We start from the raw sequence: 22,354 nt of genomic DNA, 5'->3' as shown, positions 1-22,354 counted from the left end.
CCTAGTATATGTAAGCAACTAACTCTTGGTAGATTTATCCGAGTTAGGCAGCAATCAGTAGGGCCATCTAGGGACGCCTCTCTTGATAAGATGTAGATCTCTCCAGCATATTGAATCCAGAATAGTAACGCTATCGAACACAACTTACCGTACCGGTACATATGTACATGTCCATACCTCTACGCCCCTTCTTCAATTGTCCTCCCAATTAAGGCTATCTGCATGGTTTGACCCCTCTTCGGGCGGAATATCAATACTAAATTCAATCGGACAACCAACCTCTCACACCCTCTAAAGGCAAATAAATACCCACACATAGTAACACGTTCAGACACAATTTCATTCGCAATAACAAATTCAACATTGGAAAGACTAGAGCAAACAGCCTTATGCAAAATATGTACATCTAATGTAGATAAGAGAGAAAACATACGGATCGAATCACAGATAGTGCCGCGTGACTGCCTTTTCCCCAGCAACCTCTTGAGTTACCCTCTAAATTCACTAGTATCTAGATAGGTGGAATTTTCTTTTCTCTTTTTCTCTTTTTCTCTTTTTTGTGTCTTTTTTGTGTCTTTTTCGAGGATGCTTGGTGGGAGTGGGGTTGTTTGCTATGCTGACTCTTACGGCGACATAGGGTTCTAAGAACGTGTTTTAGCAAGCCAGACTAAATGAATAGAATCCCTCTTCCAAAACCTCCTATCGGTGATGCATGTGTCCCCGATAAGTATCCGGGTCTATACTTTTTGAGGAATTCTTAGTGTAGTTGTATTCAATGGGTCAAACAAATCCTTGAAAGATTGCTGAAGAGGTGGAGTTTAGTTGTGTGAACTTCCAGGGGATAGTGGAGGTGACTATTGTGATGGTAAGTATACAGTATCATAACAAACAATGGCAGGTATAGATGTTTAGTTCAAAAAATAAGGCCAGCATAATCCGAGATTGGTTTGTCGTGTTTATTTGCTCATTGTTGAAGCAAACAGACCGCAAATATCCCATTGTTATCTCTCTATCGCTCTCTTTTAGTCTGTCCTTTTTTTTTCTTTGTGGGTCAAAAAAAGTACCATCATTTATCTGATCTCCAATCTAATTTACTTTATTTTAACCTTTGAAAGTCTGGAGTACAGTGGATCAATTGTTGGATATGATTGGTCTGCCGCAAACTGTGTACACATGGGGATACTCCACTATTTACTTGCCTGCGGCGAATAACCGGTGATCATATGCTGAGATTAATTTGTCCAATATCAAGATCGAATATTGTGTCCCAATATGATCTGTCCTTATGTCCTCCTCATTACTGCCTCATTCTGGAGAAAAACGAGAAAAATCAATCTATTGAGATTCTTGATCCTGGACTATATCCATCATTGTCTGTACGACGCACGTAGACACACCTGCTATGTCCACTTAAAACTACAAAGTTGTCATCGCTATCATTATCATATCATTTCGACGAGATGCAACCGACCAACGCAGGTCAGTGAGGTTGATAACAAAGAACAAAAAAAAAAAAAAAAACAAACAAAGCGAAAACAACCCCCATCGCTCAAGGCTTAAATCTGGTCTATGAGGTTGTCAGTATCCAAAGAAACACATTATCAACGAGGAGAAAAGAGAGGGGGGGGGGGGCGGGGGGAAACATACTCAATGTCATACTCAAACTGACATCCGTATTCTCCACCATATCCGTGAATTCCTCGAAGCTGATCTTTCCATCCTGATCCTTATCCGCCTCCATGATAGTCTTATCGACGATTTGCTGCAACTGGACGTCCTTCAGGTTATTCCCGACCATCATCTTCAACACGATGAACAGTTCGCCATTGGAAATGTACCCGTCGCGATCGATATCGTAGACCTTGAAAGCGAAGCGGAGCTTTTCCTCCTTGTTTCCCTTGGATGAGAAGGCTGAGAGACCCGAGACGAATTCTTGGAAGTCGACGTCGCCACCTCCGTCTTCATCGAAGATTGCGATCATTCTGAAGATATTCAAGAGATAATAAGTAATTTGCGCTTGGGCTGTCTCGGATGCGAGCGTACCTCGTTGCCAGCGGGTTGGATGAAACTTGGGGAAGAGACAGAAATTCATCGCGATCAATTGTTCCCGAGCTGTCCTGTAACTCAATGAGTATGGGCAAGCTCTTTGCGGCTCATATAAACGGGTTCGAACCTTGTCCAGTTTCATGAATCGCTTTCGGAGTCTATCGACCTCATCTCTGTCGACTGATTGGAAGATTGACTCGTCAGTGACGTGGCGAAAGGACGGTACCAGATGATTATGGACTCACAGTTGGAGGCGGAGACAATGTTCTCGAATAGTTGCGACGTTCCGACTGAGCCTCTTCGTCGGCGCGCATCGTACAGCGCGGCATTGTTCGGTGCGGAGGAATGTTCCATGGTGATAGTCGGGTGGTGGGGAGACGTGATGTTTGGTAAGCGGTCGGGTGATGGAAGAGGAAGTGAAAAGGGATGATCAGAAAGTTTCTTTTTCTTTTTCTTCCTTTGATAAAATAAAACAGGTAAATAATTAAAATCGGGAAAAATGGGTGTGTAAGAGATAAGGGGTCTCAACTGCAACGCGGTGATCAATGATGCATGCCAACGAGCACCCGTTCAGACATTTTGATATCGGCCAGCCCCGCACTAACCGGAAGCGGACAGGCAAGCGAACCCCTGAGGCCGTGCGCGCTCCAAAACAGGCCACCGGCGGGTGACATTACAACGTCAACTCATCTGCCAGCGCGCTTACTACGAGATTTCAGTCGTCAATATCTTCCCACACCCATCCAATATCATCACGAAATTACGACTACGCGATCTCGCATGACCAGACCTATCGAACAATACTAATTTCATCCCCCTTGGCCCATGGTCCTTGCCCTTTTCGTGCCCCCGAAGTTCGCATGACTAGGTACGGGGGAATGGGGAGGACGCGCCCTAAAAAGCTCACCTCCAAAGCCTCTATCCCCATCGTCAAGGAACAGGAGATCGACCTCATCGAAGATGAAGTCCAGAATGCCCTACAGCAGATTGAAACCGGTGTTGAGAAGGCCGAGGAGTCTGTGAGTTATTCCCCCCTTCTAATTTTAGCCCATCCCTGTATATGTCACGTGATATCATCCCGACGTCTCCCCGTCGTGAAAATTTCGAATCGCAGTCAAACAACCACAGAACAGGTCTGCTAACGCGGTTTCTTACAGGAATTCCATCTTCAAGCTGCCATAAATGCCAGTGCTCAAGGAAAAGTAAATGAGGCCCATATTCCGACCCCAGAGACCGTTCTCAGTAATCTTCGATATGATGAACTCTACCCCCCTCTCTTCTCGCAACCCGCGACGTACATTCGTTTCTCCTCGACGGTGGAGGACTGTTGCGGATGCCCGTATAACATGACTGAAGAGGATGATGTATTCCTAAAGATTATGAACGAAAAGCGGGACGCCGCCGACCGCTGCACTGAGGACCAGTTCGAAGAAGTCATGCACTTCTTTGAAGAGACGGCGCAAGCGAAGCAGCCGTTTGCAGCTGTAGATAATCCGCCTGTCCTGAGTTTTGCCGAAATTCAGGATGCGATGGATGCAGCCGTAGACGACAGTATAAAGCGCTTCGCCAAGGACATATATGAGCACTGGAAGTCAACGAGGACTAGCACCGGAAACCGGTCACTCGTGCCAAGCCTTAAGGTAAACATCCTTCCCTGTGGTTCATATGAACAACGGGTAGAGACAGTCCCGCTGACCATCTCATACAGTTTGAAACTGGACAAGAAACCGATGATACAGACCCCTATGTCTGTTTCCGTAGGCGTGAAGTCCGTCAGATTAGGAAGACTCGAGGCCGAGATGCTCAGAGTGCCGATAAACTGAGACGACTGAGGAAAGAGTTGGAAGATGCGCGACAGTTAGTCGCTCTGGTGCGGCAGCGCGAGTTGGCGAGGAAGGAAATGCTCGCCATTGAACGGCAAGTATTCTTGCAACGATCCGAAGTTAAGGAGATGAAGAGGAAACTCAATCTCAAAGATGACGATGAGGATCTTATCAACCAGAAGGTAAGCAACATGCATGGTCGTTTTCGCATCAACTGGATACTGATTTATTATAGCCCAAGAAGAAGCCGACGGAAGCGCCGGCTGTGCACCGACCGGCTGTTCCTCAGCTCCGAATGCCACCCAAGGCTGGAACTCAGGCTGCAGAGGACTTGCAGCTGCTGGAGGATGTCCAGGCAGAGAAGGAGAACGAAATTTTGCGCGATATTAATCAAAATATCGCCAAGCACATCAAATGGAACGAGGGCTATGTAGACTTCACGAGGGCGCCTCTTTCGCCGTCCCCTGAGAGAACCTTCCAGGCTGCATTCCGTCCGGCAATCACTGCCCAGTTACCGACACCCCCATCCTCAGACTCGTCCGAAAACATGATGGATACGTCCTTAGATAACGCGGGTTCCCTTTCTTTCCGAGATAAGCTAGCATCTCAAACCATGGTGATGAGCGACGCTACCAGCAGAATGCCATCGTTTAGGCGACGTATCGGCCGTGGTGGTCGTTTATTCATCGATCGTCGAAACCTGGTTTCACGTTGTAAAGCGGAGATGGATCCGTGGAAAGTCGATCGCTTCAAGTATGACCAGGAAGATTCAGACGAAGATCTTGACTTTGAACGAGACCAGTTTGACACCCAAATCATGCAACACCGAGCCATCATGATGGCGAAGGCCAGAGATCAAGCTGCAGCTGCAGCTCAGGCGCATGCGCAGGCGCAGACGGCGCAGGCCCAGGCCCAGGCCCAAGCACAGCGACGATTGCAAGCTGATCAAACGGCGAACAATTCGGGGCAAACAATGGGATCCAACCCAGGGCCTGGTGCCGCTGCCCCCATACCTGAGACCTGAGCTGGACTCTGTTCTTATCACCCCCTTCACTCACATCTTTATTTCCCACACCCATATGTTGCATTTGGCAGGCGTTGTTTTTCTTGTCTCTTCACCTTAACCCCACTGTAGTTTTACTCCCCCGACACCCCGAGCTGTCTTTTCAACACACCTTAACACCTGCTGCTTGAACGCCGCGATGCCTTCAAAAAAATTTCAGGATAATGTCGCAGATGGATGCTTTTTTCATGACCTGGCCCTGGGATTATGCCTTGTTAGTGTACATAGTGTTTCTTTCTTTCCCTCCCAGATGATCAGTCGATAGAGATTTGTACGGATAGCGAAGCTATGAGGTCAGCCACGGAAAAAATAACAATTAATATCACTTGTAACAAAAGAAAACTTTTCTTATTGATGCAAAAAAGACAACGCCTTGGAAATCGGTGATCACGTCTTTTTGGCCTTTGTCCTCCTCGACGAGTCACTGTCGCCATCAGCAGTTCGCTTCGACGCTGCACTCCCCTCTGAGTAAGCGACGAGAATGCCAGATAAGGTTTGCAAGATCTCCTTTTCGCCGATCCGAACCTGGATCGCCATCTTTCGCCGCCGTGCAATGTCGTCCAAGGGAGCGGAAGCCTCCATCTGGCTGAGTTGTGCCAGAAGTTCTTTGTCCTGTGAGAGCGTCGTTGCATACTGGGTTTGCTTTAGTTGAATGATCTTTGATAGTAACATTGCTTCCGTGTGATCAAAGGAGAGCTTTGGGGGTTTGTTCTTTGACATCTGAAGCTTTAGCTGGTCTGACGACATGGATAAGGTTTTGATTAACAAGACGAGTTCGTCTGAAAGAGCACTTGTTAATTCGTTATCCAACGGTCTCGGAATGTCGTATCCGTCATCCAAGAGTTCTAAGTCCTCAAGAAATCGAAGCTAGAATCGATCATTAGCATCATATCGAATAGACTAATCGGCAATGGTGAGATTAAGTACCGCAGGTTGGTTCTCAATATCGGCATCTCGGAGGCCTGCCGCCTGGCAAATAAGCTCGAGTGGTAGTTCAACTACATCGAAAGGAGCATAGTTGTCCGTCACGTAACCGTACCGCCTTAAGAGGTCTGCACGGGGAATCTCTCCGTAGTCATTGAAAATCTCATCCCCTGCGCTAATGGGTTTGATAGACTTCATTACCAGGCCATTATCTTCCTGGAAAAGGCGAGCCTTTACATCATTTAGTCCGCGGCTGGCCCGGCGCACCTAACGTTAAAGAAGAAGAGCACCCACGTTATTCCGATCTCCATCGGCGTTCAACAAATCTGCCAGGGGAACCATGCCCTTCGATAATTGTTCCTCAACATCGGTCATGTAACCGCTTTCATCATCCCCTTCGTTATCCTCGTCTTCCGGTTTCTCGATATCGAACGCATATGCCATAATAAGGGACCCCATTGTATGAGCGAGGTTCAGGAGGGTCTGGGTGCCAGCCTCGCCATCATACGAGGCGAGACCATCCACCGGTGGGAAGAGAGATGGGTTTTCTCTCATGATGGGAGCGATCATGTCAAGAATGGATTCTTCTGCGCCTTGCCTTCCAATCTTATCGACAATTGCGCTGCCCTGAAGCTCTTGAAGTTCCGAGGCTGACCAGAACATTAGGGTATCGAATTTTCGGGGAAGGACTTTGAAGTACGGTGCCCAAGCTGACTGATTTCCGAGAAGATACTCGTAGATCATCACAAGCATAAGTGACAGCCATGGTCCAAGCTCTTCCAGATCCTGGGAAAGCAGATCCTTCAATTTGGAGCTCTGAGTCGAGAGGACGTGTTCGCGGGGGATAGTAAAGAGTTCTTCACCTTCTGCAATATCGAATTGGGCCACTGGTAGAACAATGGGGGGTCTATCAGAGACGGTATCCTACCAAAGATGATTCTGGGTGCAGCGAAAAACTGACGAGCGCGGAATTCTTCCTGTTGGGAGGATCACGTACCGACGCCTCTGCCCGCTGCTCTGGTTCTCAAATCAGCGAGACGGATTTTAGGGTTAATCTTTACCCCAGGCTTACTAGACAGCCAGGAGATAAACTCATCCGACTGAGACTGGAAATTTGCCGGATCGAGGAAATGTATTGTGGAAGACATGGCGGTCTTTTGTCGAGAAAGAGTGGAGTAGAAGAAGCACACCAAAGAAAAACGGGAATATAAGAAGACCCCACTCTTTCTCCCACACACAAAGAAAGTCTCAGGGGGGAGAAAAGCGTGATGGATTTGAGAGATCCCCAAACAGCGTTGAATGGCCGACAAATTAAATCGGCAGTCGCTGCTTGTGAGTGTGAGTGTGTATGTGTGTGTGTGTGAAGGGAAAGTCACCAAAATGGGTTTAGTTTGGGGGGAATGAGATGTTAGTATTAGTAGTTCTAGTCTCCGTACGCCGTACCACGGGATGTATCTTACCTTCCTTACCTACTGTCGGATAAACGCTGTTGCCGCGCACCAATCGATAACGCTGCTGATAAAACGGATTTTGCCCCTCTACCAGTGGTTCATATCAAAAAGAATTTCGAGAATAAAAAACATCCCGTTTCTATTGAATGGTCTCGTCATTCAGGAACTTATACTAAAATCACTGACCTTTCATTTTCCTTCCCAACCATGATTGCTATCGGCCTGGAAGGTTCCGCCAACAAGCTTGGCGTGGGCATCATGTTGCATCCTGATAATGGCACCCCCCAGGTCCTCGCAAATATCCGTCACACTTATGTCTCTCCTCCTGGCGAGGGGTTTCTCCCCAAAGACACCGCTAGACACCATCGTTCATGGGTCGTAAAACTGGTGAAAAAGGCGCTCAAAGAAGCTCATGTGTCAGTGCAAGATGTGGACTGTATCTGTTTCACTAAGGGTCCTGGTATGGGTGCCCCCCTCCAAAGTGTCGCGGTTGCTGCTCGCATGTTGAGCCTGCTATGGGGAAAGGAATTAGTGGGTGTGAATCATTGTGTCGGACGTATGTATAATCCCAATGTTCGCTTTTAGTAGTTCCCGCTTAAACTAGTTATATACTTCCTCTTCCTTTAACTTTTGATACCATTGGCGCTAACGGTACTTAGACATTGAAATGGGTAGACTCATTACAGGCTCTACCAACCCCGTTGTTCTTTATGTCTCCGGTGGAAATACACAAGTAATTGCATATAGTTCGCAAAGGTACCGGATCTTCGGCGAGACCCTTGATATCGCGGTGGGGAACTGCTTGGACCGGTTCGCACGAACACTTCACATCTCTAATGATCCAGCCCCAGGATACAATATTGAGCAATTGGCCAAAAAGGGCAAGCAATTAGTTGATCTACCATACACCGTGAAGGGAATGGATTGCTCTTTCTCGGGGATATTGGCTGCGATAGATGGGTTGGCCGTGGCATATGAGTTAGGTGGTGAAGGGAAGGATGATGAGACCGATCCCCCTGTGTCTGATGCCGACAGAAATGGAAAACCAACCCGCGCGGACTTGTGTTTCTCACTTCAGGAGACTATCTTCTCCATGCTGGTGGAAATCACAGAGCGCGCAATGGCGCACGTCGGCTCCAGAGAAGTTCTGATCGTTGGGGGTGTTGGCTGCAATGAGCGGCTACAGGAGATGATGGGGATTATGGCGCATGACCGCGGAGGCAGCGTGCATGCCACGGATGAGAGATTCTGTATTGACAATGGAATCATGATTGCGCAGGCTGGTTTGCTTGCGTACAAAACCGGGTTCCGAACACCATTGAAGGACTCCACATGTACGCAGCGGTTCCGAACGGATGATGTGTTTGTAAAATGGAGGGATTGATATGCTGATCTATGTGTTCGGTTCGGACTTACCACATAAAATAGACGTACGAATTTCCATGAAGACTCTGATGTCCATGTGATTTACCGTTACATTTCTGCAATGTATCTTTTGAGATTCATATTCTAGATGAACAGGGAATCATACAGATTTCCTTGGGCACGATCCGGGAAGGAGTAGTGGTATATGATTCATTCGTCGATGACCCAACATCACCCCAGATGGTATTGGATTCGCTCTATGCTAGCACACATTATGCATTTGAAGCGTGGCCAAGAAGCACTGCTGCATATGCGACTGCGTCGCATGGGTAGCTGAAGGGGAAAAGAACAAGACATGTTGTCACGTAGTTCTTATCGCTAATTATGCATCCCCAGAAACTCCAAAAGTAATAGTAATCAAAGCGCCGTAAATGAGATGGAAAGTCGAACAACTGCGGCCAGATGCTCAATCCGTTACCAAGTGCCTAAAAGGCTATATGCTTGGCATTCCGATGTATGTGCGTTTATCGTCGATAATAAAATAATAATAGTAATAAAAATGAAAGAGGATACCTCAAGTCATGGACAGTTCCAGGTCCAAAGTAATTTTTGGATTTGCTAGAAGACATTGTCTCGGGGATTTCAGAGACGGGCTGGGGTCGCGATGCATTTGGCGATGAACGTTCAGTAGGGTCTTGTCGTAGGGAGTCAAGTACCGGTCCTGGACGAACAGAGGAGGCGCAATGGCCCCTCAAGGGATCACCTTTATCCTGTGATGTCCCCCGTTGGCTTATACAAGATAGTTGTTACGTACTGCATTTGCACGAGTTAGGAACAAATTCACCAGGAAGGAATTTTGGATAGCCGTGACTTACCTTCCGTTTATACCTTGTCGTTACACTGGTAGCAAGGACGCCATTCTTTATGCTGCTCGTAGCTAGATGGTTTAGAACAGTGTGGTTGGGGTAGTTGAGCACGCTGCTATCGTCCTTCATCGGTGTAGTACCGTTTAATATCGACTTTCCCAAGAAAAGGGGGAGACTTGGAGGCGTAGGTGCATCGCCAATGATATTAACAGCTTGTTGATAAGCGGGACTCTCCTGAGTTTCATCTTCTCTGTCTAAGTCGACAAGGAATTGCGGTACTATGCCCCGGAAATCCCCGAGAGGAATCTCTTCCGGCTCATCCGGCTTGTCTTCCACAGCTGATTCGGATCCGACCTGCTCTGACTTTACTCGGGTGGGCAAAACATGCGGAGGATGGACACCGGGAGGAACGTTGTTTTGAGATGTTTTGTCACTTCCACTTCGGGATCGATTCGTATCATCGGCGCTTATTTCGATGTAATTAACGAGGTGGTTGGTGAAGTCTACTGCAGTAGGAAGACTGTCTGATGCACGCATCTCACCGTCCACTATAAATTTTAGATGGTGGGTTCCAGGGCGGAGATTCAATTTGGTCGACATAACACCGGGGTTACTTTCACTGTAACAGAGGCGTTGTGTTAGCAACAAGGTCTGTGGAGGGTAGGTGGTCTCGTAGGTCCAACAACAAGCAATAGAAACGGATTTTATCAAGAACAATGCATACCTTCTGTGTAAACGGAACTTTTTCTCCCAGTTGACAAATGTTCCAGTAACATATACCTTGTCTCCAGGCGCTGTCCATTCTATGGTTATCGGGACAGGCCTGCCTACACCACTGCTAGTATACGGCTCAAGCTCATCCACAACTTCATCATCTTCGATGGTGGTATCGCGCAGGTTGGGATCTCCTCGACCTGCATGGTCATCTAACAGTCGATCCGAAGGAGGCGAGCTCAGATAGGGCGAACCTGGCGTCGCTGTGGCATCACCAATCGGGAGAGGCATGCGAGGTGGCCGCTGGAGATGGGCGGATGCGCTGTAATAGGCATTGAGGGGAGGAGCAGAAGGCGCTACAGATGGATAGTGATCAGTTCTGGCGCTAGCTCGTGAGGCTGGTACCTGGACAGGGTTTGACGGGTCGGGAGAGTGTATGTCTTTGTGACGGGACTCTGTTATCTTGGGATCGGATACATTTCGTGTCGCGGAATCTGTAGCGTTGCGCGATTGAAGACGCTGTTGAACTGATGCCTGATTTTGCGAAGTCGAATGGACAGTTGCAGTCTCCTTCGAGGCGGACGGGTCCGCTGCGGTAGCTTTTGGTGTTCCCGAGGGAGCATTGAGCGATGGGCGGCGAGTCACTTTCTTATCACCCGTAGAACCCACATGGGTAGAGTGGCCCGAAGTCAACGGGCTATCCCCAGCGGGGCCCTTGGAAGGATTGTTACCCATTAGAGGCGTGGAGGAATGAGGATATGGGGGACAGTTACAAATGAAGGAGGGGGAGGAGGGGAAGGAAGTAGAGACGAGATTGACGTGATATCAGTAGATGATCAGGTCGCCAGCATCAGAGCGCCACCCTCGATCGGCAATGGGCGATACACAAATGGAAGAGGTGTAGTGGAAAGTTTCCCAAAAATGTCAAGCGTGAACCCAAACCGAAGGGGTACTGGTAATGTAAACACAAGCCCAAGTAAAAGTAGAGCTGAATGTCAAGTAGCGATGATGTCGATGTCGGAGTCTGGGCCAGCTTATCCAACTAGGGCTTAGGGCTCCCCCCGGATAGTCGGCAGTGATCTCCGATCACTGGACGTCGTTCCCTGATGGTAATTGATTCTATGTAGAGTAGTAGTCCGGGGAGTATTCCTCCTATCCCAGAGCCCTACAACTCAATAATAGTATGGAGGTTGAATGTGTCAACGTTCAATTGACAGGTTCATGTTCGAATAAAAGTTGGGAAAGGTGAATTAGCCATTCACACGAAAGGTTGTATCTAAACATTTCTGCTGGACAATACCGCCTAGGCGTACCTTCTCCTGTATACCTCTGGGCATTCGTCCTTCTCTTTCCCTATAATTTGTCACATAAGGGACTTTCCCATGCGATGAAGTGCGATATTTAAGTCAAAGACAACATTCCGAAGTGCATCAATGTCTTGGGTTTCCGCGATCACGGCAGCCTTGCAATGGATACTTCTCTATCCTATCACCAATCTTTTATACTATGGATATGGATTACTACAACTCTTGGCAACGCCATTGGTGAAATTGGGACAGTTCGCTCTTCGTGGTGCCCTTCTACCCTTCAATATATTATTGAAATTTGAGGTATGAAAGGGATTGACTTATTCCCTTCCTCAAAGAACGATTTATTTGCGGTAGCTCAACAAGGGGATCGTCACTAATTTATCCAACAGGCTTTCCTCACCTTTGTCTCAGCAGCCGTTCTTACAGGCATAATACTGGGATTGTCACTGTACTATACGACTTCCTTAACTGTGGAAGTTTTGAATCAATCTCTGAGCATCTTACGTCGCCAACCTCAAGACCATCGGGTTCACAGTATCAAGGGGCCTAAGACAAAAGCTCTGAAGAGAAGATATAGCTTGCCCAACGACTATTTGACCGGTAGCAGTAGTAGACCAATCCATAAGGGGGGGCTTTTATCATCCACAATTTTGGAGGAAGAAGAATCCAACCCGGATTCTAATGGGGATCTCTACGGTTGATGATGACGGGGCAAGAGACTCTATGTTGTACATGTTGTACAGAATTATAGTATTATATTGCCTATCGATGACTAGGATTGAATTCTGGTGTCCTTAATAAACCATTTTATTATTATGTGGAGTACTTATCAAAATAAATAAACTGGAGTAAATTACACATGCAGTAGGGTGTATTCATAATACCGGGAATCACGAGATGGACCCTTTTTCTTAAACCCTACGGAGAAGAGCCCCGTATCGTCAGTACATGAATCAATACTTAATTAAGACATACAGTACCACATGGTGGGTCTATCACGCATGGATCATTAATTAAACCCTGACACTCTAGTTGGCTTTAAAATCATTACATTTTTGCCTTATCACCTTTATATTCCCCGTTCGAACTTTTGTCTCCTCAGATTCTTCTTCCCAGGTTTTCCCTCCTTTTGTGATCCCTTCGTCCCAGTCTCGGTGAATCAATTATATCATCATTATTACATACACACCGACGAGCTTATCTCCGATGCGCTGAAGTCCGTCTCACTCCAAAATAGAACAACCATCGCGAAATCGGCCCCGGTAGCTGCTTTGGACTCAAGACGAAAGATTTTGCATCGCAAAAAAAAGAGAGAGGTGGAAAAAAAAAGACACGCGAAGGGAATTGAGAAAGAAGATTCAGGAAGCGACGAGGAGAGGGAAAGGTGAAATGTCTTTGCCTCGGCCCTTTTCGCGGGTGCGAACATTACTGCTGGCAGCGACCCTCGCAACCTTTCTTACCTATTCTTTCTTGCATTGGCAGCGCCTCGCATATGCGGAACAAGTGCAATCGGCAACTAAACAGGGAGCATCATCAATCAATCGACCGGGCGGAGTATTAACTCAGCCGGAAGGTCATATCAACTTCTGGCGAAAATTCCAGCCTATTTTAGCCGCATATCAGCCAAAATGCGAGGCACCATTGCGACTAGACATGGCGCCGTCTATCAGATTCGAGCAAGCAAGCCCAGACTTCCGGCCTGAGGTATTGGACATGCTACAGGATGACGTTGATACCATGAAGGAAGCGCATACTGGATTTGTCAACGAGATCAAGGCTAAGCCACCCAAATTACATTATGTTCCTAATACAAGAGGGCTTGTCTCGACCGCTGGCGGCGAGTACTTACCTGTGTTGGTCATCTCGCTCCGAATGCTCCGGAGGACTGGCTCAGAACTACCGGTCGAGGCCTTCCTTGCCAATGATGATGAGTATGAGAACTACATATGTGATGTAGTTCTTCCATCTCTGAATGCACGATGTGTTGTTCTCTCCCATATCTTGGATGCCGTTCCGAAAATCATGGACATCCAGAAATACCAATTCAAACTGTTCGCCATGATGTTCTCTTCATTCGAAGAAATCCTGTTCTTAGATGCTGACGCTTTCCCGTTACATCAGCCAGAAATACTATTCATGAACGAGCCTTTCAAGTCCAAAAAGATGGTTACGTGGCCAGACTTTTGGGCGACTACCGTTTCATCATATTATTACGAGATTGCATCGCAGCCTATGCCTTCGAACACCATTCGACAATCCAGCGAATCTGGCGAGGTTCTCCTTTCTAAAAAGACACATGCGGAGACTCTCCTTCTTAGTGTTTATTATAATTTCTGGGGCCCTAATTATTATTATCCATTACTATCGCAAGGCGCAGCTGGCGAGGGCGACAAGGAAACCTTTGTTTCGGCTGCCCTGAATCTTGGGGAATCATACTATCAAGTTTCTGAACCCATTTGTGCCATTGGCCACGGTACCGAGGGCGGGTTGGCTGGGTCTGCAATGGTTCAGTTTGACCCGATCGAGGATTACGCATTGACACAAAAGGGGCAATGGCGCGTCCATGGATCAGATGCCCCTGCTCCTCGTGCTTTCTTCATCCATGCTAATTTCCCCAAATTCAACCCAGCCACTGTGTTTGATAAGCAAACCGTCAATCCGGCTTTCGCGGATGACGGTAGCTACACCCGCGCATGGACTATCCCTGACGAGGTGATTGGGAAATTTAGTACAGATGTCGAGAAACACTTCTGGAAAGAAATTCTCTGGACGGGTTGTGAACTTGAGAACAAGTTTAGCTCCTGGAAGGATCGCAAGGGCATTTGCGAGGGAGTGAAAAAATACTGGAATGCAGTATACGTGGACAAGACGTCTCCAATGACATAGGCAGTCTGGAGTGTCTTGGCTTAAGAGACTTTGCATCAATTCCTTCATCATCTCGCTGCTGTAGACCTCTTCAGTGTGAGTGGTCCTATCACAATATGCATCCCAGGCATGTTAGCGTTCACAACAGCTATGTTCATGTTGCATCCGCCCTAGACCGCATCAAGTCCTATAAAGATTTCATACCCGTCGATTTTCGATTATCATTGGACAGGTGAAAACAAGGATGCTCCCCACGAACCTAGTCGGTATATACGGTACAGGTTCGGAATGAGCCTCTCACTTCGAATGCAACTGGTCTCATATCTAGTGTGATAGTACTTCTAGCATATTCCGTGATCTTCCTGACAGCTGCCAGTACCGCCAAGTCAGCACACTTGTATCATTCTTATGTGGTATGCACAACATGCTGGCTGGCAATCAGCCAACCAGATCATCTGTTGAGAAGCAGTGGAGATTTTTTATATTGCCTGGGCTAGTCAGGCATATATGAGTATGGCTTTTCTTTCAGTTTCGAATGTATATATTGACGTACAATCCTTCAGGTTAGTGGTATGTATACTTTACTTCAACCACGCAAGATCTGTCCAATCATGCGACGATAGTTACAATGAACAATACGAAATCTTGCCATGTCTCATGAAGTCTTGAAAACCTGTATTCTGCTTTTCAGCCGAGCAAGGTCTTTTCAAATCATCTCCTTGTCTGTTTGAACCTATTACTCTGGACTAGTCATTGCGCCGCAGCAATATAAGCATCCTATCCTAGACAAAACCTTGCCCCCCGCCCATAGCCAAAAGTGAGTTCTATATCACTCGCAGGGTTGTAAGAAAAAAGGTCGAGGGCCATCATTCGTTTTGTCGACATTGTATCATATTATCCAACCGTACATCATCTATGTAATTTACAGAAGTTGATTTTTGCACTATTATACACAGAACCTAGGGGGCAATCCCCACTTCTAAGGTTTCACCTCGATTCCTAACCTACCAGCCTTCTCGACTGCATCCGTGAACAATTCCTTACACCGCACTCGGCTCCCCAGCTTGGCGCAGAGTAAGAAGGCACCACTGAGCTTCCGGTGAAGACTATATGTCTCCTCTGGCGGAGGCGACAGGCGTTCACGGATCATAATTGGGATCAGAGCACGGACCCTGTCGGTGATAGTTTGATTGCTGAAATCATAGACATCCGGGGAAGAACCCATGAACGGCTCAGCGATAGTGGTAATTGATGTGACATGTGCATCCACCATAGCTGACGACTCGTGACCTGTTAGATAGCCTAGGTCGATGGAGAGACGGTGACAGGTCTCGCGATCGTTCCGGGAGGCAGCCACGAGTGTGCGAATGTATTTCGTGATGAAGTCGATGGGGTACTCGCGCGTCGCACCAAAGTCGAGTAGTTCTAGACGGTTAGTCTCCGCATTGTAGAGGAAGTTAGTCCAGTTCGGGTCCGTCTGCATATATTTGAATTCAATGATTTCTCGCAGGCATAGACGCATGATCTGTGTGCCGATCCAGTCACGCTGTCCTTGGCTGAAATTTTGGATCTTGGTAACAGCAACTCCATTTAAGCGTTCCATGGTCAAAACCTGTTTACCCGAGGCTTCGGGTATGATCTCCGGTACTAAAAAGACCGGGTCATCCTTAAGGAGTTCCCTGAAGCGGTTACTACACTCGGCTTCTCGGTTGTAGTCGCATTCCCAGGCAAGCTCTGTTCGGGCATTTGCGATAGTTTTGTCCAGATATAGACCTCTTGGGAGAAGACGGGATGCTGTAAGTAGAATCGACAAGTTATTCAGGTCTGAGTCGATCGAATCTGCCACGCCTGGATATTGTACTTTGACGGCAACGGCTTGACCTGTTTTCTTCAGCACTGCTCCGTGCACTTGACCTATAGAAGCTGCAGCCATGGGCACTTCGTCGAAGGAGGTGAATAGATCACGCCAGTTAGGGCCCAGATTATCAGCTAGGACTTTGTTACGCTGAGAGGCCGGCATGTAGTCAGCTTTATCTTGTACTCTTTGTAGAACAATACCGATCGACTCTGGGAGCAATTTGGAATCTAGAACAGTTAGATCTTCTCAAGGCAAACAGAGACAAGGCTCCATACGAACCTTGGAAGCTCAGCAGCTGGCCTAGTTTGAGAGCAGCTCCACGCATTTTCGAAAGCTTGGCGACAAGGCGTTCCATGTTCCCGGGACTGAACACGAGAGATCCAGCGTCCGCATCATTACTGCCAGTTATCCTTCGTAGACCCTCACCGACAGCTCCAAAAGCCATCGACGTTGCCAGCCCACCGTATTGCCATAGTCGCCCTAGCCGTGACGACGGGACGCGCGATTCCAACATCTTATAAGTGTTAGCCTGGTTTGGATCCGCCGTTACCACCGGATCTGCCTGCTTGAGGATGTTAGCATACACATCTTCCCTTGCAGGATGATGACACTACGGACCGCAGGGTTGGTTGAAACGATATCATCCGCAGTGCTATTTCCTAGATTCTCGATCTCATCCTTCTCAGTCTGTTCAGCACGAGAGATAGAAGATGCATCCTGGCCAACGGAGAGTGTTGAGGATCCGGCAGTCCTTATTTCACCTTCCTTCAGGCCCACATCCACTTTCCGAGAGATCGATTTGGCAACTTTAGGGCTGCGAAAGAGTTGGCTCATGACTTTATCTGGAACATCTTCTTCTTGCACAGGCGATGAAGCGTTCTCAACATCCACCGAAGAGTGATATACATCCGCGTTGATATCGTTGTTCAAGCCACTTTGAGTATCACTTAAGGTCTTGGGAAGTTTCATCCTAGGAAGTCCAGATAACCCGGGTCCTGCCTTCTGCGACGGCTCGTAGAACACATCCTGCTGCTGACTTACGTTTAAGGTGCTCGACCCTTCATCTCCGCTATGTTCCGCAGTCGTCGACGGGATCTGGAATTCTGCCTGCCGCTGTAATTTCCTTGCCTCATCTGCAGAGAGATTCGCCTCACGTAGAGACTCGGTCGAGCTTTGGGCTTGAGTCGTAGGAGCCGATTCGGAAGGATGGAGTTCGTTGAATCGCTTTGCCAACGCAGCGGCGGCTTGCGCGGTAAGTACCAGGCCATCCGCCTGCTCTTTGATGCCCTTAGTGAGAAAAGAGGTCCTCGTAAACAAATCTAGCTGACGCTGTCGCACCGCCAGATGCTTCATCGCAACGGTCTTGGCGACATTGAGAACTTGAATAGCGTCCAGTAGACGCTTGCCTGACATAGTACAAAAGCTAGATAATCTATAGTCTAACGAGCTCGCATGATGAAAGGACAATTTGTCAAAGATTAAGCTTGAATCGAGACACGACGAGGCCGGTTGCCGAGACTCGATTTTCTGCCACTGGATACCGCCCAGTCGGGCGACTCTGACCCTTATCGGCCAACAGTAAAAAAGTATAGATAAGGGGAGTGGCGCATCCATTGATAAGTTCATTTCACTCCACGACTCATTCTCTTCCATTGTCATGTTGTCCCACAAAAGAATGCCTCAATGATCATTAAATCGAGTGTTCAGGATCTAGAGAAAGAGATTTCAGATCTCGAGTATCTACTACGGAATGCCAAAGCCCGCCTAGCGTTGGTTTCCGGCCAGGAAGCTAGCAGAGATTCACACTTACCTCTCCCCCAGGGTATGTGAATACGAATTGTGGACCATTCTGGGGGTCAATGCTGACATCTCCTTTCCAAGATGCTATACCAATAGTCTCCAGTCATGCGCTGTTTTTATTATCGGACTCTGCCCTTCCGCTGGGCTCATTTGCCTACTCTAGCGGCCTCGAGTCTTATCTAGCGCATAACAAGCCCCTTCCTCCACGGGTCACACCCGTCGCCTCCTTCCATCACTTCTTGAAATTGTCGATCACGTCAATGGCAAGTACGTCTATACCATATGTCCTCGCTGGATACCGACAGCCAGGCAATCTAGAAACCTTAGATAACGATATTGATGCATCCACCCCCTGCGTGGTGGCGCAGCGAGCGAGCATTGCCCAAGGGAGAGCTTTGATAGGTGTCTGGGAACGAGCGTTCCGCGGAACGTATGCTTCGGGCCCCTTTTTAGCAGGAGTTGCTGCTGCAGAGGCGGTAAAGGCTATAGAAGCCTTTTCAGATGCCCTCAAGTCATGTGTCGTTGATACGCCGGATGCCTTGGGTCCCAAGGGCCACTTTGCGCCTTTATGGGGTACCATTTGTCTGGCTATGGGAATGGATGCCCACCAGACTGCGTACGTGTTCATGTTGAATCATGCTAAGGCTGTCCTGAGTGCTGCGGTGCGGGCCTCCGTGATGGGCCCTTATCAAGCCCAGGCGGTTCTGGCTAGCAAAGGCTTGCAAGATATGATCACAAAACGGATAGACCGAGAGTGGGATACGCCTGTAGAAGAGGCAGGTCAAGTTGTACCTCCGTTAGATCTCTGGGTGGGACGGCATGAACTCTTATACAGCAGAATATTCAATTCATAATGGATACAATTCTATACCAGTGTGCTGATCGTCTTAGAAATGTCATTATTGACATGACTCCGTTCCGCTGCCTTCTTCATCGCATTTGCTCATCCATGACTTCCAAACTAATCCTACATCGCATGTCTGCTATCCCACCCAGATGCCGCTTGGAACACTGAAGTGGGTATCCAAAAGAAGCCTCTTGCCGGAAGGGATCCAGGAAAAAGAAAATGAGAAACGAAATGAACAAAAAAACCCCGAAGACCAGAGATCCGCCATGGACTGGCCAATATGCAAAGAGAAAAGCACAAGTTGAACGCCGGCCCCTCTTTGAAACCTATCCTGCTAAACCGCAGAGCAAAACACCGCACCGTAACCTTTTCCATGATTCGGGGGGAGCAATAATGGATTTGAGAAAGGGAGGACGGAAAGGGGAGGAAAACAAGAAATGAAAAAACAGAAAATAAAAAAAATGAAATAATAAAAGAAATAACTGGAAAGGGGGAATTGAGAGAATAGAAAGGGCGAAAGAAACTATGGTACAGGAGAATTTGCGAGATTAGGCCAAGAATAAAGATCCTAAAGGGTAATGTGCATATAATCATTATTTCCGAACGATCGGTTGCAATTCGGGCATTTTCGAGAACGAGAAGTGAGACGTTCCTCGACGCAGTCCTTGCAAAAAACATGGCCGCAGGTTTTGATTGCGGTATTCTTGAAGTTCCTGCGACAAACGGTACAGAGTGCCAGTGTCTATGTTCAAGTCAGCCGCGATATCCTGTCGACAAGGGGGGAGGGGGAGGGAATTTACCCTCAACATCTCGTATTCGGATGAAGAACTTCCTAGGCTCTTGTTCTTCCAATTATCCAGGCTCTTCTTAGTATCCGCAAGTGTTGCCTTTAGCCCTTCGATCTCGGTCTCTGCTTGCCGACAAGCACTGGAGGTGCTTGCCAGCGTTGCATCCTTGGACGTTGATAATGTCTTCAGCTCATTGATCTGTCCCTTTAAACCTTCTATGACAATACCATTCTCTGTCAATTGTTGTTGTGCAGCATGGTGCTTACTCATCATAGAGTTCAAGGCTTCCTTGGTCTCGCTGACTTGTTTCTCCATGTTCGCCAACAACGAACGCGTAGCAGCTTCGGATTCCTTCAACTGCGAAACGATATCTGAGCTCTTTGAGTTCTGCACCCTCAGTGTTCGCACTTCCAGATCACGCGCCTCCTTGCTCTTCATTGCGGCGAAGTATTTCTGGTCGGCTTTCGACTTCTCGGCAGTCAAACGTGCCACCTTTTCTTCTAAGACACTAAAGTCTGTCACTTTTTGCGAAGCCAGCGCAGAGTATTTCTTGCAGGCTGTTTGCATAGAGGATAATTCAGTGTTTAGCATTGCATATTGACGTTCAAGTACCTGATACTTGGCACGCAACTCCTCGACTGGAAGGTCGCCGGAGCCTGGTTGTGTGGCTTTCGCATTTTCCACTTGTAGACGTAGACGTTCCACCTCCGACTCTAAGGAAGCAATTCGAGCATCGCCAGCACTTGTGAGCTCCTGAACCTTGAGAGTAGCGATCTTCTCCTGTTCTTGCGCGGCCTTGCGCATCTGCTGGTCGGCCAACAGCTCGTCACGTGCGTTCCGTATCCGCGCCAGATCCGTTTCGGCCCGCATCAACTGCGCTTCCTTCTCAGCAAGAACATTTTGCGTCTCTTCGTCAACCTGGTTGCGATATGCTGTCCGTTCCGATCGTAGCTTCACGGCTTCCTCGCGTAGTTGGACATTAGTTGCCTCCAAGTGATTGATCCTTTTCACCACGTCGTCATACTGTGATCGCATTTGTTTGAACAAGTCCGTATGCGCATAATCATCGTCGGTAAGTTTCGAACGCTTTTGCGACATGTTAGATTCACGCGGCTTTCAACCAGTTGCAAAGCAAAAGAAAAAGAAAAGAAAAATATGACGCACCTTTATATTTAGATCAGTGATCTGACTTAGTAGATTGGCATTTTCGGCCTCCAACTTCTGTAACTGCTCTTTTTGCTTTTCTGATATGGCCACTAGCTTATTGTGTGCTTCGTCAGATTCAGGGCCACGTTCGGCACTAGGTGTCACACCGTTTGAAGCCGATTGCTCCTCTCGTTGTCCAGATGCACCGTCACCTCCAGGCCGTTGGGGGCCTAAGATATATTGTTTCTCAAGTTTGGCGACCGTTAAGCTCCGTGCACGATCCAGTTTCTTCTCGGCTACCATGTACCGTAGTGAGGCTTCTTCTAAACTCTCTTCTAATTGCTGCTTTTCGGATAAAGCCTTCTCAAGTTCAGCGATAGTGGCCTTTTCTTCCGCCAGTTTCTTAGCGAGTTGACTCTGTAACTCTGATACTTCAAGCGTAGCTTTTGGCGTATTGGTAATAAGGCGAGAGATAATGTCACGTATATCATTTGACCGTGATTTGAGATGTTCCTCAAAATTGGCAACGTCATCGAATAATAAAGAACTTTGAAATGAGGGCCGATCGCCCTTCATATCCTCCGCAGCGCCCAGTAGTAGTTTGACCTCGTCGATCAACTTGAGGTATTGTTAGACTGCGACACCACTAGATTAAGATTGTTGATCTACAAACCTGGTTATACCAAGTGTCAATGACACGCAGGTGCTCATTATGGCGAGCGGTGGCTTTTAACATGTCCTTCACTTTGGCCTCCAGAGAGACCTTCTCACGTTTATATTCCTGCATTTGGCGCCATATCGCATCCTTCTGGAATCGCTAATATAAGAATGAAGTATTAGTACGGGATCTATCTTGTCGCCAACGATACGGTGGGTTCCGCGCTCGAGGACCAGCCGAGACCCCCTGGAATGATATGGGACTACGCCGGTGGACCCTGAACTCACCTCCAAGTCATCTTTCCATGGCATATCAGCATCTGGGTGGGGCTTACTACCCCCATTGACAGAAGTTGCTTGCTTCTTCAATGGTGGTGCCGAATCATTGTGGTCAGACGTGGCAGCTCTCTTCCGGTCTTCCATCTTGACAAAACCGGACTCGGAGGATGCGACGGGGGATGCTTCGGCGGCCGGCATCAGTGGCTAAAAAGGCATAAGGAGAGTAAAGCCGTCACCACTGAGCAGTAACGAACTGGGAGGGGAAGCCGCAACAGTATCCGACCGAGGGGGAAAGGGTGATGCTGGTAAGGATGGAGGGATGAAAGCAGTCGAGATAAGCAAGATTGGTTGAATCCAGGAGGATTTTCGGCCTGGGACTTAGCGCGCCTCCCACGTGACTGCGCCCACTTTCCCCAGGAGTTCAAGGCACCGCACCGCAGCATCTAGACTTTTGCTGCCATTTTAAACGACTTCAATTGTTCTCCCCCACACCCCCCAACCGAGTCCTTGGATATCATACTGCGATCCGTTCCTTCTCTCGCATCTCACAGC

At 47.9% G+C, this 22,354-nt stretch overlaps 10 protein-coding genes across 10 annotated transcripts; 5 read left to right on the top strand and 5 right to left on the bottom strand.

Moving 5' to 3' along the window:
* Positions 1 to 1,528: 1,528 nt before the first annotated feature.
* cnaB (calcineurin regulatory subunit B) lies at positions 1,529 to 2,594 on the bottom strand. Its single transcript, XM_032040649.1, has 5 exons — positions 2,292 to 2,594; positions 2,174 to 2,226; positions 2,044 to 2,117; positions 1,648 to 1,982; positions 1,529 to 1,567 (listed from the first exon to the last, which is right to left on the bottom strand). Exons 1-5 carry the CDS (start codon positions 2,398 to 2,400, stop codon positions 1,557 to 1,559), a joined length of 582 nt encoding a protein of 193 aa, XP_031904617.1. The 5' UTR covers positions 2,401 to 2,594; the 3' UTR covers positions 1,529 to 1,556.
* A 312-nt stretch (positions 2,595 to 2,906) lies between these two features.
* BDW43DRAFT_297438 (enhancer of polycomb-like protein 1) lies at positions 2,907 to 4,893 on the top strand (the record flags this gene model as incomplete). Its single annotated transcript, XM_032044385.1, has 4 exons — positions 2,907 to 3,065; positions 3,204 to 3,686; positions 3,755 to 4,051; positions 4,105 to 4,893. 4 exons carry the CDS (start codon positions 2,907 to 2,909, stop codon positions 4,891 to 4,893), a joined length of 1,728 nt encoding a protein of 575 aa, XP_031904616.1.
* A 213-nt stretch (positions 4,894 to 5,106) lies between these two features.
* Positions 5,107 to 7,154, bottom strand: BDW43DRAFT_183029 (ribosomal lysine N-methyltransferase). Its single transcript, XM_032038914.1, has 4 exons — positions 6,854 to 7,154; positions 6,151 to 6,743; positions 5,860 to 6,087; positions 5,107 to 5,799 (listed from the first exon to the last, which is right to left on the bottom strand). The coding sequence occupies exons 1-4, from the start codon at positions 7,002 to 7,004 to the stop codon at positions 5,320 to 5,322; spliced, it is 1,452 nt and encodes a 483-aa protein (XP_031904615.1). The 5' UTR covers positions 7,005 to 7,154; the 3' UTR covers positions 5,107 to 5,319.
* Positions 7,155 to 7,386: 232 nt separating this feature from the next.
* On the top strand, positions 7,387 to 8,780 carry kae1 (O-sialoglycoprotein endopeptidase). Its single transcript, XM_032038913.1, has 2 exons — positions 7,387 to 7,863; positions 7,967 to 8,780. Exons 1-2 carry the CDS (start codon positions 7,515 to 7,517, stop codon positions 8,689 to 8,691), a joined length of 1,074 nt encoding a protein of 357 aa, XP_031904614.1. The 5' UTR covers positions 7,387 to 7,514; the 3' UTR covers positions 8,692 to 8,780.
* A 77-nt stretch (positions 8,781 to 8,857) lies between these two features.
* Positions 8,858 to 11,240, bottom strand: BDW43DRAFT_264169 (putative Snf1 kinase complex beta-subunit Gal83). The gene is made up of 3 exons (XM_032040648.1): positions 10,263 to 11,240; positions 9,548 to 10,157; positions 8,858 to 9,485 (listed from the first exon to the last, which is right to left on the bottom strand). The coding sequence occupies exons 1-3, from the start codon at positions 10,985 to 10,987 to the stop codon at positions 9,438 to 9,440; spliced, it is 1,383 nt and encodes a 460-aa protein (XP_031904613.1). The 5' UTR covers positions 10,988 to 11,240; the 3' UTR covers positions 8,858 to 9,437.
* Positions 11,241 to 11,437: 197 nt separating this feature from the next.
* Positions 11,438 to 12,356, top strand: BDW43DRAFT_264168 (uncharacterized protein). Its single transcript, XM_032040647.1, has 2 exons — positions 11,438 to 11,862; positions 11,952 to 12,356. The coding sequence occupies exons 1-2, from the start codon at positions 11,686 to 11,688 to the stop codon at positions 12,261 to 12,263; spliced, it is 489 nt and encodes a 162-aa protein (XP_031904612.1). The 5' UTR covers positions 11,438 to 11,685; the 3' UTR covers positions 12,264 to 12,356.
* Positions 12,357 to 12,551: 195 nt separating this feature from the next.
* Positions 12,552 to 14,977, top strand: BDW43DRAFT_182911 (alpha-mannosyltransferase). The gene has a single exon (XM_032038912.1). The coding sequence runs from the start codon at positions 12,952 to 12,954 to the stop codon at positions 14,446 to 14,448; it is 1,497 nt and encodes a 498-aa protein (XP_031904611.1). The 5' UTR covers positions 12,552 to 12,951; the 3' UTR covers positions 14,449 to 14,977.
* Positions 14,978 to 15,298: 321 nt separating this feature from the next.
* BDW43DRAFT_182898 (protein kinase COQ8) lies at positions 15,299 to 17,747 on the bottom strand. The gene is made up of 3 exons (XM_032038911.1): positions 16,904 to 17,747; positions 16,565 to 16,850; positions 15,299 to 16,512 (listed from the first exon to the last, which is right to left on the bottom strand). The coding sequence occupies exons 1-3, from the start codon at positions 17,696 to 17,698 to the stop codon at positions 15,407 to 15,409; spliced, it is 2,187 nt and encodes a 728-aa protein (XP_031904610.1). The 5' UTR covers positions 17,699 to 17,747; the 3' UTR covers positions 15,299 to 15,406.
* A 221-nt stretch (positions 17,748 to 17,968) lies between these two features.
* BDW43DRAFT_322007 (urease accessory protein UreF) lies at positions 17,969 to 19,449 on the top strand (the record flags this gene model as incomplete). The annotated part of the gene is made up of 2 exons (XM_032049463.1): positions 17,969 to 18,107; positions 18,167 to 19,449. 2 exons carry the CDS (start codon positions 17,969 to 17,971, stop codon positions 18,937 to 18,939), a joined length of 912 nt encoding a protein of 303 aa, XP_031904609.1. The 3' UTR covers positions 18,940 to 19,449.
* Positions 19,437 to 22,128, bottom strand: BDW43DRAFT_182869 (E3 ubiquitin-protein ligase BRE1). Its single transcript, XM_032038910.1, has 5 exons — positions 21,812 to 22,128; positions 21,540 to 21,683; positions 20,885 to 21,484; positions 19,733 to 20,806; positions 19,437 to 19,674 (listed from the first exon to the last, which is right to left on the bottom strand). Exons 1-5 carry the CDS (start codon positions 21,998 to 22,000, stop codon positions 19,501 to 19,503), a joined length of 2,181 nt encoding a protein of 726 aa, XP_031904608.1. The 5' UTR covers positions 22,001 to 22,128; the 3' UTR covers positions 19,437 to 19,500.
* Between the last annotated feature and the right edge of the window lie 226 nt (positions 22,129 to 22,354).

Source organism: Aspergillus alliaceus, assembly GCF_009176365.1.
Source record: "Aspergillus alliaceus strain CBS 536.65 unplaced genomic scaffold BDW43scaffold_5, whole genome shotgun sequence".
Taxonomy (NCBI): domain Eukaryota; kingdom Fungi; phylum Ascomycota; class Eurotiomycetes; order Eurotiales; family Aspergillaceae; genus Aspergillus; species Aspergillus alliaceus.
This window is presented reverse-complemented; position numbering and strand designations above follow the sequence as displayed.

Bases quoted from the DNA above. Each gene is read 5' to 3' on its own strand.
- BDW43DRAFT_182869 (XM_032038910.1), bottom strand. From the start codon at position 22,000: ATGCCGGCCGCCGAAGCATCCCCCGTCGCATCCTCCGAGTCCGGTTTT. The intron at 21,684-21,811 runs GTGAGTTCAGGG...TTCTTATATTAG, and splicing joins CATGGAAAGATGACTTGGAG to CGATTCCAGAAGGATGCGAT. The intron at 19,675-19,732 runs GTAAATTCCCTC...ACTTGAACATAG, and splicing joins CCGAATACGAGATGTTGAGG to ACACTGGCACTCTGTACCGT.
- kae1 (XM_032038913.1), top strand. From the start codon at position 7,515: ATGATTGCTATCGGCCTGGAAGGTTCCGCCAACAAGCTTGGCGTGGGC. The intron at 7,864-7,966 runs GTATGTATAATC...AACGGTACTTAG, and splicing joins TGTGAATCATTGTGTCGGAC to ACATTGAAATGGGTAGACTC.
- cnaB (XM_032040649.1), bottom strand. From the start codon at position 2,400: ATGGAACATTCCTCCGCACCGAACAATGCCGCGCTGTACGATGCGCGC. The intron at 2,227-2,291 runs GTGAGTCCATAA...TCTTCCAATCAG, and splicing joins CATTGTCTCCGCCTCCAACT to TCGACAGAGATGAGGTCGAT. The intron at 2,118-2,173 runs GTTCGAACCCGT...ATTGAGTTACAG, and splicing joins GATTCATGAAACTGGACAAG to GACAGCTCGGGAACAATTGA.
- BDW43DRAFT_183029 (XM_032038914.1), bottom strand. From the start codon at position 7,004: ATGTCTTCCACAATACATTTCCTCGATCCGGCAAATTTCCAGTCTCAG. The intron at 6,088-6,150 runs GTGGGTGCTCTT...AATGATGTAAAG, and splicing joins CCGATGGAGATCGGAATAAC to GCTCGCCTTTTCCAGGAAGA. The intron at 5,800-5,859 runs GTACTTAATCTC...GATCGATTCTAG, and splicing joins ATATTGAGAACCAACCTGCG to CTTCGATTTCTTGAGGACTT.
- BDW43DRAFT_264169 (XM_032040648.1), bottom strand. From the start codon at position 10,987: ATGGGTAACAATCCTTCCAAGGGCCCCGCTGGGGATAGCCCGTTGACT. The intron at 10,158-10,262 runs GTATGCATTGTT...CCTCTGTTACAG, and splicing joins AAGTTCCGTTTACACAGAAG to TGAAAGTAACCCCGGTGTTA. The intron at 9,486-9,547 runs GTAAGTCACGGC...GTGCAAATGCAG, and splicing joins CGACAAGGTATAAACGGAAG to TACGTAACAACTATCTTGTA.
- BDW43DRAFT_182898 (XM_032038911.1), bottom strand. From the start codon at position 17,698: ATGTCAGGCAAGCGTCTACTGGACGCTATTCAAGTTCTCAATGTCGCC. The intron at 16,851-16,903 runs GTCCGTAGTGTC...AACATCCTCAAG, and splicing joins TCGTTTCAACCAACCCTGCG to CAGGCAGATCCGGTGGTAAC. The intron at 16,513-16,564 runs GTTCGTATGGAG...TAACTGTTCTAG, and splicing joins CCAGCTGCTGAGCTTCCAAG to ATTCCAAATTGCTCCCAGAG.
- BDW43DRAFT_182911 (XM_032038912.1), top strand. From the start codon at position 12,952: ATGTCTTTGCCTCGGCCCTTTTCGCGGGTGCGAACATTACTGCTGGCA.
- BDW43DRAFT_264168 (XM_032040647.1), top strand. From the start codon at position 11,686: ATGTCTTGGGTTTCCGCGATCACGGCAGCCTTGCAATGGATACTTCTC. The intron at 11,863-11,951 runs GTATGAAAGGGA...TTTATCCAACAG, and splicing joins ATATATTATTGAAATTTGAG to GCTTTCCTCACCTTTGTCTC.